At 45.1% G+C, this 13,890-nt stretch overlaps 1 protein-coding gene across 2 annotated transcripts in view; it reads right to left on the bottom strand.

Annotated features, from left to right (window-relative positions):
- ZBTB11 (zinc finger and BTB domain containing 11) overlaps window positions 1-2,951 on the bottom strand; it is a 30,562-nt gene extending 27,611 nt beyond the window's left edge. Inside the window, exon 1 of one of the 2 annotated variants that reach the window (XM_073306814.1) lies at window positions 2,115-2,951. In XM_073306814.1, the coding sequence (XP_073162915.1) occupies window positions 2,115-2,424 (310 nt within the window). In that variant the 5' untranslated portion in view covers window positions 2,425-2,951. The remainder of the gene's footprint in view (window positions 1-2,114) is intronic. The other variant, XM_073306806.2, reaches the window with a different exon arrangement.
- Between the last annotated feature and the right edge of the window lie 10,939 nt (window positions 2,952-13,890).

Raw genomic sequence — 13,890 nt, 5'->3', positions numbered from 1 at the left:
GAGAAGCAGTAGACATGACATATCTTGATTTTACTAATGTTTTAAACACATATGACACTCTCATAAGCAAACTAGGGAAACGTGGTCTAATTGAAAGACTGTACTCAAACAGTATTTATCAATGGTTCACTGTCAAACTTGACAGGCATATATAGTGGGATTCCACAATGGTCAGTCTCGGATCTGGTACTATTCAATGTTTTCATTAATGACTTTGGATAATGGAGTGGAGAGTATGCCAATAAAATCTGTGGATGACACCAAACTGGGAGAGGTTACAACTACTTTGGACGACAGTGGCTTGGCCCCGCTCCTGCCAGGGTGCTAGGTCAGGGGAGGCACCACATTGCTTGGCCCCGCTCCGGCGCGCCTATTCCAAGATCTGTTTCTAGAGTGGTAACAGCTAATGTAGACTCCATCATTTTGTATGTACAGTTGGGATTATGTTTTCTATGTTCATTACTCTGCATTTATCCATATTGAATTTCATTTGCTGTTTTGTTGCCCAGTCACCCAGTTTTATGAGATCCCTTTGTAACTCTTTGCCGTCAGCTTTGGACTTAACTATCTTGAATAATTTTGTATTGTCTACAAACTTTGCAACCTTCACGATTTATCCCTTTTTCCAGATTATTTATGAATATGTTGAATACAACCGGCCCCAGTGCAGCTCCTTGCAGGACCCTTTGCTCGTTTCTTCTCTCCACTGTGAAAACTAATCATTTATTCCTATCCTTTGTCTCCTATCTTCCTTCCCTCTTACTCATCACTGCCTGCTTTGCTTAAGAGTCTTTGATGAGGGACTTTGTCAAAAGCTTTCAGAAAGCCCAGGTACACTATATCCAGTGGATTCCCCCTTGTTCACATTTGCTGACCCCCTCAAAGAATTCTATGGGATTGGTGAGGCATGATTTCCCTTCAAAAAAGCTTTTTTGACTCTTCCCCAACATATCATGTTAATCTATGTGTCTGATAATTCTATTCTTTATTATAGTTTCAACCAATTAGCCCTGTCCTGAAGTTAAGCTTGCTGGCCTGTAATTGCCAAGATCACCTCTAGAACATTATAAAAAATTGGTGTTACATTAGCTTGTCTCAGGTCACCAGGTGCAGAGGTTGATTTAAGTAATAGCTTATATACCGCAGTTAATTGTTCGGCAATTTCATATGCAAGTTCCTTTGGCACTCTTTACTGAATACTATCAGGTTCGGGACCTTTTACTATTTACTAATTTGTTCTAAAACCTTCTTTATTGACACCTCAATCTAGGTCAATTCCTCAGATCAGTTACCGAAAAAGAATGAATCAGTCACGGGAATCTCCCTCACATCCTCTTTAGTGAAATCCGATGCAAAAATCTGTTTTGCCGCTCAACAATGGCCTTGTCTTTCTTGAGTCCCCCTTTAATACCTCAAAAAGAAAAGGAGTACTTGTGGCACCTTAGAGACTACCCAATTTATTTGAGCATAAGCTTTTGTGAGCTACAGCATCCGATGAAGTGAGCTGTAGCTCACGAAAGCTTATGCTCAAATAAACTGGTTAGTCTTTAAGGTGCCACAAGTCCTCCTTTTCTTTTTGCGAATACAGACTAACAGGGCTGCTATTCTGAAACCTGTTTAATACCTCAATCATCCATTGGCCCCACTGACTGTTTGACAAGCATCCTGCTTCTAACGTAGTTAACATGCTAGTAACGGTGTAGCCAATCCCTGGCCCCTGCCTGACAGATGCCCCAGGCTCTGTGGCACACAGCTCACCAGGCCGCTCAGCTACTTGGGCTGGGGAGCACCGCTGGGGTTCGCACACACCCTCCAGGGATTGGCGGGCTCCCCAGCGGAGCCCCGCCCAAACACGCGGGCTGGCTCCCGCGGCCAGCTGCATATCGCGCCCCACCTACCCCATTGGGCGGGTTGCACGTGCGGCGGCAGAGCGAGGGAGCCGCGCAGGACCGTCCCCAGGTGCCCTTCTCCCCTGCCCATTTTCCCCGAGCGGGCTCAGCGCGCGGCTGCGAGAGATCGGCCCCGGCCGGGCGCCTCCCACCACGCGACCCCGCTCCCCACCTCCGGCTGCGGCGGGGCTGAGCCACGCCGCTGTCCCCGGGGCCCCGCCTCACCTCTCCACCAGTATCGCTGCGAGAGCCCCTGCCAGGTCTGCAGGCGGGTGCGGTGGGCGCCGTCCGGGCCGAGGTGGGCGGCGCGGATGAGGCGGGCGCGGCGCTCGGCCTGCAGCACCACCTCGAGCTCGGCGAAGCGCTGCTGGTCCCGCTGCCGCCGCTGGTAGTAGAGGGTCCCGTCGCGCACCACGTAGCAGGCGGCCGCCTTGCGGATCTTGCGCTTGGCGTTACCCTCCGTGCCGGGCGCGTAGGGCTCCCGCTCGTTGGTCAGGTAGCGCAGGATGGCCAGGTAGCTCTCCTCGCTGGACATGGCGCCGCCGGGCTGGGCGGGACCGGCTCCGCGGGTGCCGGGGGCGACGGGGCCCCTGCCGAGCCAGGCCCCCGCTTTCCTCCGCGGGGCGCCTCAGCCGCGCGCCCCGGGTAGGGGCAGCTGGGCCCCCGCCTCCGCACCCAGCCCCTAGGGAGCTGTGGGGCGTCTCCGGCGCTCAGCGTAGGGGAGGGCCCTGGGGCGTCTCCCCGAGAGCTGGGGGGTCCCGTGGCCAGTCACTGAGGGGCGCCCCAGCCCCTCGGGCAGCGGGGGGCGCTACCAGGTGTCCGCGCGGCCGGGGGCCCGGCAGAGCATGCGCCGCTGGGGGGGAGGGGGCGAGAGACGCCGATCCGCGGGTACGCGCTACGAGGCAACCTGGCCAGCCGTTGGGCAGGCGGTGGGAGGCTGAAGGCAGCGGCCCCCCTGGGCAGCGGGTCCAGAGGGAGCTGGGCCCGGGGGGGAACTGGAGTTTCCCAGCCAGCGGCGGCGGGAGGGAGGGAGAAGCTCGGGCAGCAGCAACGGAAAGACAAAATGGCTGCTGCACAAACGGAAGTGAGGTCAGAAGCCTGAGCGCAGGGGAGGGGCTCAAGGAGGTAGCTGCGGCGGGGGTGCCTCGAGAGTGCAACGTGTATTGCGGGGCGCCATCCTGGAATCGGACGAAAGCGCCAAAGGGCTGAGGTTGGGACGTCGCCATTTTAGAACAGGGCAAGGAGTGTGCCGCTGAGTTCTGGTTGCTACTGTCTTAGAACACAGCGAAAAAGCGCCGAAGTGGGGGTCGGAGCGCCGCCATCTTGAACTAGGGCAAAACCTCTCCTTAGCCTGGGAGGCGTAAATTACAGGAGCAGCCATCTTGAAATAGGGCAAAGCTCGTTTCGCCAAAATACTGAACTGCCCTTTATAGGTTTCAGAGTAACAGCTGTGTTAGTCTGTATTCGCAAAAAGAAAAGGAGTACTTGTGGCACCTTAGAGACTAACCAATTTATTTGAGCATGAGCTTTCCTGAGCTACAGTTCACTTCATCGGATGCATACTGTGGAAACTGCAGCAGACTTTATATACACACAGAGAATATGAAACAATACCTCCTCCCACCCCACTGTCCTGCTGGTAATAGCTTATCTAAAGTGATCATCAGGTTGGGCCATTTCCAGCACAAATCCAGGTTTTCTCACCCTCCACCCCCCCACACAAATTCACTCTCCTGCTGGTGATAGCCCATCCAAAGTGACAACTCTTTACACAATGTGCATGATAATCAAGTTGGGCCATTTCCTGCACAAATCCAGGTTCTCTCATCCCCCTCCCAAAAACCACACACACAAACTCACTATCCTCCTGGTAATAGCTCATCCAAAGTGACCATTCTCCCTACAATGTGCATGATAATCAAGGTGGGCCATTTCCAGCACAAATCCAGGTTTTCTCACATCCCCCCATCCCCATACACACACAAACTCACTCTCCTGCTGGTAATAGCTCATCCAAACTGACCACTCTCCAAGTTTAAATCCAAGTTAAACCAGAACATCTGGGGGGGTAGGAAAAAACAAGAGGAAATAGGCTACCTTGCATAATGACTTAGCCACTCCCAGTCTCTATTTAAGCCTAAATTAATAGTATCCAATTTGCAAATGAATTCCAATTCAGCAGTTTCTCGCTGGAGTCTGGATTTGAAGTTTTTTTGTTTTAAGATAGCGACCTTCATGTCTGTGATTGCGTGACCAGAGAGATTGAAGTGTTCTCCGACTGGTTTATGAATGTTATAATTCTTGACATCTGATTTGTGTCCATTTATTCTTTTACGTAGAGACTGTCCAGTTTGACCAATGTACATGGCAGAGGGGCATTGCTGGCACATGATGGCATAGATCACATTGGTGGATGTGCAGGTGAACGAGCCTCTGATAGTGTGGCTGATGTTATTAGGCCCTGTGATGGTGTCCCCTGAATAGATATGTGGGCACAGTTGGCAACGGGCTTTGTTGCAAGGATAAGTTCCTGGGTTAGTGGTTCTGTTGTGTGGTATGTGGTTGTTGGTGAGTATTTGCTTCAGGTTGCGGGGCTGTTTGTAGGCAAGGACTGGCCTGTCTCCCAAGATTTGTGAGAGTGTTGGGTCATCCTTTAGGATAGGTTGTAGATCCTTAATAATGCGTTGGAGGGGTTTTAGTTGGGGGCTGAAGGTGACGGCTAGTGGCGTTCTGTTATTTTCTTTGTTAGGCCTGTCCTGTAGTAGGTAACTTCTGGGAACTCTTCTGGCTCTATCAATCTGTTTCTTTACTTCTGCAGGTGGGTATTGTAGTTGTAAGAAAGCTTGACAGAGATCTTGTAGGTGTTTGTCTCTGTCTGAGGGGTTGGAGCAAATGCGGTTGTATCGCAGAGCTTGGCTGTAGACGATGGATCGTGTGGTGTGGTCAGGGTGAAAGCTGGAGGCATGGAGGTAGGAATAGCGGTCAGTAGGTTTCCGGTATAGGGTGGTGTTTATGTGACCATTGTTTATTAGCACTGTAGTGTCCAGGAAGTGGATCTCTTGTGTGGACTGGACCAGGCTGAGGTTGGTGGTGGGATGGAAATTGTTGAAATCATGGTGGAATTCCTCAAGGGCTTCTTTTCCATGGGTCCAGATGATGAAGGTGTCATCAATATAGCGCAAGTAGAGTAGGCGCTTTAGGGGATGAGAGCTGAGGAAGCGTTGTTCTAAATCAGCCATAAAAATGTTGGCATACTGTGGGGCCATGCGGGTCCCCCTAGCAGTGCCGCTGATCTGAAGGTATACATTGTCCCCAAATGTGAAATAGTTATATGTAAGGACAAAGTCACAAAGTTCAGCCACCAGGTTAGCCGTGACATTATCGGGGATAGTGTTCCTGACGGCTTGTAGTCCATCTTTGTGTGGAATGTTGGTGTAGAGGGCTTCTACATCCATAGTGGCCAGGATGGTGTTATCAGGAAGATCACCGATGGATTGAAGTTTCCTCAGGAAGTCAGTGGTGTCTCGAAGGTAGCTGGGAGTGCTGGTAGCGTAGGGCCTGAGGAGGGAGTCTACATAGCCAGACAATCCTGCTGTCAGGGTGCCAACGCCTGAGATGATGGGGCGCCCAGGATTTCCAGGTTTATGGATCTTGGGTAGTAGATAGAATATCCCAGGTCGGGGTTCCAGGGGTGTGTCTGTGCGGATTTGATCTTGTGCTTTTTCAGGAAGTTTCTTGAGTGCTCACTGAGTCCATCACCGACTCTCCCGTCTGTAAGGTGAGTGATGGCTGTGCGCAATTCATTTCCACTCAGCCTTGTGGCTGTGTTTGGTTATTTTCAGAGCGGTTGAGATCACGAAGCAACGCAATATTTTGGCGTTATGTACCTCACCTCGTACATAAAAGCATCCCCCATTATGTTCAAATAGCACTGTAACCTTAAATGAGGGTTGCCAGCCCCAAGCAATCAAAAATCATGAGATTTTAAAACATACATATTGTGTTCCTTATATTTGTCCTTTGGTTGCTGAACCATTGCAACTGCAAGGGCTATTTTTAAGGAAGCTACAATTTTCATGCAATCTCTTTGATTCCACAAGCTGGAGTTTAAAAGCACCAAATATTAAAGTAATAACAGTTGGCAATATTGCATGATGCAGAATGTGTTTACCAGCCCAACATGTCCTTGTGTCCCATTGCTCACCATCACACCAAAACCTTTTTTTTGGTGGTGGTTCTCAGTGATAGCTGCCAAAAGTGAAAAACCGGGTCCTTCACTCGCTCCAGGTCTTCGGCGGCACTTTGGCGGCTGGTCCTTCACTCGCTCTGGGTCTTTGGCGGCACTGAAGGATCCGCTGCCGAAGTCCCTGAGCGAGTGAAGGACCCGCCGCCGAAGACCTGGAGCACCGCCGGGTGAGTAAAAATTGCCTAAAGTTAACCATGTGCTTGAGTGTTTTCTTGTTACAGCATTCAAAAGCTTTCCAGTTGCCTCACAGCACGCTGTCTGGTTCCTTGTATTCTTTAACAACCGGTTCTAAACCGGCTTCAAAATTTAACAACCGGTTTGCGCAAACTGGTGCGAACCGGCTCCAGCTCACCACTGGTGGTTCTGAAAGTGATTTCAGGACCCATAACTAATCCCACAAAGCAGCAATGGTAAACTGTAGGATCACCTCTGTTAATATAATACCAGGAATTAAGGATTGGTGACAATCCTTGACCAGGGTGAAGGGATTTATATTATCAAATTATATTAAAAACTATTCTGGTAGTGGAAAGTCCAGTCGACTCCATAATTGGCTGTGGGTTTTTGTTGGTTTTATCTGGAGAAGCAGTAACCTCAGCAACTAGCAGACCAACTAAATTGTTGCTTTTTTCCAAAATAATTTTTAGCCGTAGGAACCAGAAGAACATTTTGAACTCGATTTTCATGTTATCTGGGGTTATCTATTCTAAAATAAAGTTTGCAAATTAAAACAAGGGAGACAAGGAAAGTGCCCAGTTTCTTAAAATCATTTGTATCTATGAAAGCAGAATATACAGCCAGTAATATGGTCCTGATCTTTCAATTGGATCTGCATTAATTGATCTTCGTTACAATCTGGATGGAAACTAAAGAATCAAGATCTTTGTAAGAAACTCATTCAGGTGTGATACTTATTCAAGTATAAATCCTTTCAGCATTCCCAAAAATTGATTTGAAAGATCAATTATTTGCTGAGCGGAGGCTACAATCAAACTATGATCTGCATTTCTGAAATATCCATATCATCATGGGGTTCCACAAGCAGGGGTGCTGGAACAGTTTTTATAGTGGAGGTCCTGATCATGGAAACTATGTATTTGGTGTCTGTTATTTCTACTTCAAGCCAGGGGGTGCAGCAGCACCCCCAACATCCCTAGTTCCAGTACCACTGTTCATTAGGATCAGTTCTCTCTCTGGTTCTTTTCAACATCTATATGTAAACACAGATGAACTGGTCAGACAACAAATACTCAAGTGCCAGCAATATGTAGATGACACACAGCTCTACCTATACTTCACCATACCACTACCACCAGGATGGTCAATATTTGAATGAGTTCAGCTCATGGATGAAGAACAACTGGCTGAAACTGAACCCGAGCAAAACAGAAGTGTTGCTGGTGGGCAGAGTAAAGTATTTTGAGGCATTTGCAGCCATGATACAGTCTTCTTTGATTCAAGGTTCACATCCACAGTTGGTCAATTCAGTCCATAGTCTAGGGGAACTCTTGGATTCCTCACTGATGCTGAGCCTTCACTTTGCAACAGTTGCAGGTAATACAAGACCTGGACTCAGTTATTCATGTTTTCATCATCTGTTTGCTATACTACAGCAATGTGATATAATTGGACATGAAATCTTCAGCACTTAGGAAACTCCAACTAGTACAAAACGCTGCCGTACATCTCCACAACACAGGCTACTGTGAGTGCATCATGCCTATTCTCAGTTCGCTGCACCGCTTCCCATAAAATGTCATGTCCACCAAATAACAAATCATCCACTCAGTGTGCAGTGGCAGTCAAGAAAGCGAACAGAATGTTGGGAATCATTAAGAAAGGAATAGATAATAAGACAGAAAATATCATATTGCCTCTATATAAATCCATGGTATGCCCTCATCTTGAATACTGCATGCAGATGTGGTCATCCCATCTCAAAAAAGATATATTGGAATTGGAAAAGGTTCAGGAAAGGGCAACAAAAATGATTAGGGGTATAGAACGGCTTCCATATGAAGAGAGATTAATCAGACTGGGACTTTTCAGCTTGGAAAAGAGACGATTAAGGGAGGATATGATTGAGGTCTATAAAATCATGACTGGTGTGGAGAAAGTAAATCAGGAGAAGAACTAGGGGTCACCAAATGTAATGAATAGGCAGCAGATTTAAAACAAACAAAAGGTAGTATTTCTTCACACAACGCACAGTCAACCTGTGGAACTCCTTGCCAGAGAATGTTGTGAAAGCCAAGACTATAACAGGGTTTGAAAAAGAACTAGATAAATTCATGGAGGATAGGTCCATCAATGGCTATTAGCCAGGATGGGCAGGGATGGTGTCCCAGTCTCTGTTTGCCAGAAGCTGGGAATGAGCGACAGGGGATGGATTGCTTGATGATTACCTGTTCTGTTCATTCCCTCTGGGGCACCTGGTATTGGCCACTGTCAGAAGACAGGATACTGAGCTAGATGGACCTTGGGTCTGACCCAGTATGGCCATTCTTATGTTCAAGATCTGTATAGGCAGAAGGGTGTTACCTTTGCTTGGTAACTTGGAATTCTTTTTTAGCTAGACTGGGAGAGAGAAAGAGGTTTGATTCATATGCAAATTATGAGAGATTCTTGCCCAGTTGATTAACAGTATTCTCATTTATCCATTTTAGTTTCTATTCTTAGGGAGAGGAACTCTGACTTTGGCTATCTTTGGATCCTTAGACAAAGTATCACACATAATGTAAATCATTTTCATATTGTCACGTAGTTATTAATCATTCAAGGAACATCTGTTCTCTGTATCCCTTATATATCCCTCCTCGTGATGATGGAAGGATCCCTCCTAGGAAAATTCTGGCATCCCAGCATAAACTTCACAAATATACTCTTGAGTTGCATGTCTATCTAATAAACAAATTACTGCGGTTGGAAAGAAAGTCTGTATATTGCTCCATTTCTAGACTACAGCCACAGCTGATATTGCAGTGACTCCTACCAGTACAAGCACATAGAAAGTCTTATAGAAGCTTTAGATGCCATTGGGCCCTTGAAGAATACAGGAAGTAGCTCATCATCCACATTTTCCTATCCATGTTGCAATGGTGATCCAACATCTGGTTTGCCTGTGTGTGAAAACATCCAATTCTTCGTTTGCCAAGATGCTCTTTTGACATGCTCTTCAAAACTGTCATCACCTGGTGCGAGTTTGGCCAGTGAATTGCCCTTTTTGAGGGCTTGATTGAGGCACATGCAGTGGGTCACCTTTTCTTTCTCGCTGTGGTCATACAGCACTGCTACTAACTTTCTTGCTGCAGATATTGTGGCTTGCCCCTCACTCTCCCCCAATTTGACAAGATCTCCGAAGTGGTAACCTCCCTTTGCTTTGAAATTAAACACAGTCACATCACGTGTACAGCAGAAAGTATGTTGCAGAAGTCGGGAGTGAATGCACCACAAATTTCACCCACACGTGTGAAGCAAAGCTTGTCAGTTGTGCTGGTAATGGTGCCTGTTTCAATCCACATGTTATCTATGTGTTCCATTTTTGGAAAAGAGTGAACAGCAAGGACCAAAACATTTGTGTGACCTTATTATGTGTCTTTTGACACCCAAAAGACCCAAAAGCCATATTGGCCTATACAGCCTCCAGAAGCATCTTTGTGTCCGCTTCTCAATACTATACAAGTCTTGGGCTTCTTCCACACATCTGCTGGTGATGAAATTTACTATTGCATAATTGGAAAAGTCAGTGCTTAATTTGTGCCAGGGTTGAGTCCTAGCACCTCTAGGGTTGGCCGTTCATAAGCCTGGGACCTCTGGACTTGTTGCTTCAGTTATGAAGGTAAAAAAATTGCTTGAGCCCTGGCACCTCTTTCATTACAAATTAAGGACTGAGAAAAGCCTCCATATGGAGTGCTTGTGTGGTATTTTGAACCATATATTCAAAGAGAAGTTTTACAAGCAACTGCTTATTGGATGCCACATTTAGAAACTTTTTCCTTTGGAGGCACAGGGCATCCACCAATCATCTGGAATTTTTTTTTAATCCAACCTTAGATCCTGCAGTCTTTCTGTACTTTTCACAGAGTTACTGTTGTCATATCTGTCAAAGACTTTAGTTACATAATTAGATTTGTCAAATTCTTTTAGGACCTGCCTCAAGTCCTCAGCAGCCAATTCATCAAATATGTGGAATTTGTCTCCAGACATCATTTGTAGGACAGCCATGCCATCTCTGATGTACACTGTGGTTTCTTTGTTGCATGCTTTAGCTCATGGGATCTTTCAGCTTGAGCTTCCAGCTGATGCCCAATTCCGCTTTGTCTGTTCTTCTCATTGTTCTGTCAGCCTGGAAGAGGGACATAGGCACAGGGTCTATTGAGCGCTATTGAAACATAATTACTGCATCTTGCTAAGGACAGGGCTCTGCAGAAAAGAGTTTCTGGACTGGTAATTACTGTGACCTCCCTTGCCAGACTTAAATTTGGTCTTCTTGCCCACGTCACCAAATATTTTGACGTCAGATTTCTTGAGTGAGCTGAAGAAGCTGTGTCTCATCAGGGTCAAATACACCTTTCACAAATCTCTCCAACTGGAGTGGGAGTGGAATATCTACTTACTGTGAAAGTCAGGGAGCAATTTGGCAAGTTCATGATGGACATTGTTGCTATGAAGGGAGTGCATGGCAGTACATACTCAATTAAAGTAGTATAACTGAAGGATTTAAAGAATGGGAACTCCTACTCTGCTGGAGTTATTGAATGAACACATGGGTTTCAGCTTTTTCCTCCCTTCCCTCAAAACAAGCCCAGTAGTACATTGACAGGAAGTAATAATTAGCTACTGAAGCTGTCATGGTGCAAGCCTCAGTGGAGCATTGTGGCACATAGATTTATATATAGAATCTAGAAAAGTGCTATATTAAGAATGTTGGATTTCTCAGAACTATTCTCACTAAATGACATTAAGGGTGTCAAGCCATTGATTCTGGGCAACAACGCATATCTGCTTTACCCTTGGTAAGGAAATCATTCCATGATTACACAGATTTGGAGAGATGCTGATTCAATTACATGCAACAATGGCAGGATGGAGACTGTACTTTGGAGAGAGGAAAAAAAGCAAGATGATGGTCATCTATGAGAGTTCAGCAACTAATGTAGTAGCCATTATGTTGAAATAAAGGTGAGGTAGTCATTGAAAGGTTAATGAGGACAGAGGGAGACTTGAAGTAAACTATGCACAGCCCAACAGACAAGCTGTTGTACCCAAAGCTCTTGTTATTAGTGTAATTCATTAAGCGCTGTAATTTACAAGTGCTCTGTGCATAGTTTGAAATGATGGGGGAAGGGGGTGGACAGTGAACTAAATACCATCTTTGTATTACCCATCAGCTATTGTGGTAATGTTTCCCTGTTTATTTTTAACACAAATTATGCCCTTAAGCCCGCATTTCCAAACTCTCCATTTTAAGTACAAATAACTTCTGGCTTTTGTATTTTTAATACAGCAACATTCTAATGAGAATTCATAGCCTTAAAAACAGCTTAATATGACTTTTGGTTTGGGAATAGTTATCAACTGAAGTTGCCAACTAAATTTTAAGTACTCAACCCAATAGCATATGTGTTTTGATCTTTTAATTGATAGAAAGACTGAAGGTCTTAAGTTTTAAACTAGGGCTATCAATTAACCACAGTTAATTCATGTGATTAACTCAAAAATTAACTCATATTAAAAAAAGTGATTAATCACACTGTTAACAATACAATTGAAATTTATTTAAAATTTTGGATGTTTTTTACATTTTCAAAAATATTGACTTCTATTACAACAGAATACAAAGTGTACAATACTTGCTTTATATTATTCTTGATTACAAATATTTGCACTGTAAAAATAGTATTTTTCAATTCACCTCATAAGTACGGTAGTGCAATCTCTTTATCGTGAAAGTAACTTGCAAATGTAGCATTTTTTGTTACTTTGTTTTGTTTGAGTACAGTTATGTAAAACTTTAAGAGCTTACAAGCCTACTCAGTCCTACTTCTTGTTAAGCCAATTGCTAAAACAAACAGGTTTGTTTACATTTACGGGAGATACTGCTGACTGCTTATTTACAATCTGAAAGTGAGAACAGGCGTTCGCATGGCACTTTTGTAGCCACCGTTGCAGCCAGATATGCTAAACATTTGTATGCCCCTTCATGCTTTGGCCACCATTCCAGAGGACATGCTTCCAATGCTCGTTAAAAAAATGAGTTAATTAAATTTGTGACTGAACTCCTTGGGGAAGAATTGCATGTTCTGTTCTGTTTTACCCACATTCTGCCATATATTTCATGTTATAGCAATCTCGAATGATGACCCAGCACGTGTTCGTTTTAAGAACACTTTCACAGCAGGTTTGCCAAAATGCAAAGGTGGTACCAACGTGAGATTTCTAAGCATAACTACAGCACTCGACCCAAAGTTTAAGAATCTGGAGTTCCTTCCAAAATTGGAGAGGTACGAGGTGTGGAGAATGCTTTCAGATGTCTTAAAAGAGCAACGCTCCAATGTGGAAATTACAGAACCCGAACCACAAAAAAAGAAAAATCAACCTTCTGCTGGTGGCATCTGACTCATGATGAAAATGAACATGCGTCGGTCCACTCCGCTTTGGATCGTTATTGAGCAGAACCCGTCATCATCATGGACGTATGTATTCTGGAATGGTGGGTGAAGCATGAAGGGACATGAATCTTTAGCACATCTGACATGTAAATATCTTCCAATGCCGGCTACAACAGTGCCATGCGAACGCCTGTTCTCACTTTTAGGCGACAGTGTAAACAAGACGCGGACAGCATGATCTCCTGCAAATTGTGACCAAACTTGTTTGTCTGAGCGATTGGCTGAAGTAGGACTGAGTGGATTGGTAGGTTTTAAAGTTTTACATTGTTTTATTTTTTAATGCAGTTATTTTTTGTACATAATTCTACATTTGTAAGTTCAACTTTCATTATACAGAGGTTGCACTATTTGTTTTTTACAGTGCAAATTTTTGTAATAAAAAGTAAATATAAGTGAGCACTGTACACATTGTATTCTGTGTTGTAATTGAACTCAATATATTTGAAAATGTAGAAAGCATCCAAAAATATTTAAATAAATGGTATTCATTATTAACAGTGTGATTAATCGCAATAAATTTTTTTAATCACTTGACAGCCCTATTTTAAACCCTTGACCCTTCTTAAAAGTCTCCTTTATGCCACTCACCTCACACCATTTGAGTGGGTTTTATACTTAGTGTGGTGGTATTCTGACCCTCCAGCAGTCTCCTGAAAGAAATCAGCTTTACTCATACCACTGCACAGTGCGGACCTAGCATCCTATTTCAAAGCCTAGAGGACCCTGCTTGTACCGTAGGGCAGATCCCTCCAGCAAGTGCAATTACCAGCAACACAGAAAGCAAAGTGTAATTTCTAAGGGTACGTCTACACAGCAAAGAAAAACCCAGGGCTGGCCCGTGCCAGCTCTCTCAGGCTCAGGAGGCTCCAGCTGGGAGGTTGTTTCATTGCTGTGTAGACTTCTGGACCCAGATTGAGAGCCCAAGCTCTGGGACCCTCCTGCCACGCAGGGTCCTATTGCATGGGCTCCAGCCTGAGCCCAGATGTCTACATAGCAATGAAACAGCTGTGCAACTCTAGTCAGTTGACACGGGTCAGCTGTGGGTGACAAGTTGCTGTGGGCGACACACCCTAAGAGTGCCTTA

Source organism: Lepidochelys kempii, chromosome 1 (genome assembly GCF_965140285.1).
Source record: "Lepidochelys kempii isolate rLepKem1 chromosome 1, rLepKem1.hap1, whole genome shotgun sequence".
In the NCBI taxonomy this organism is placed as follows: domain Eukaryota; kingdom Metazoa; phylum Chordata; order Testudines; family Cheloniidae; genus Lepidochelys; species Lepidochelys kempii.
The sequence above is the reverse complement of the archived record's forward strand: the minus strand, read 5'-3'. Positions and strand labels throughout refer to the sequence as shown.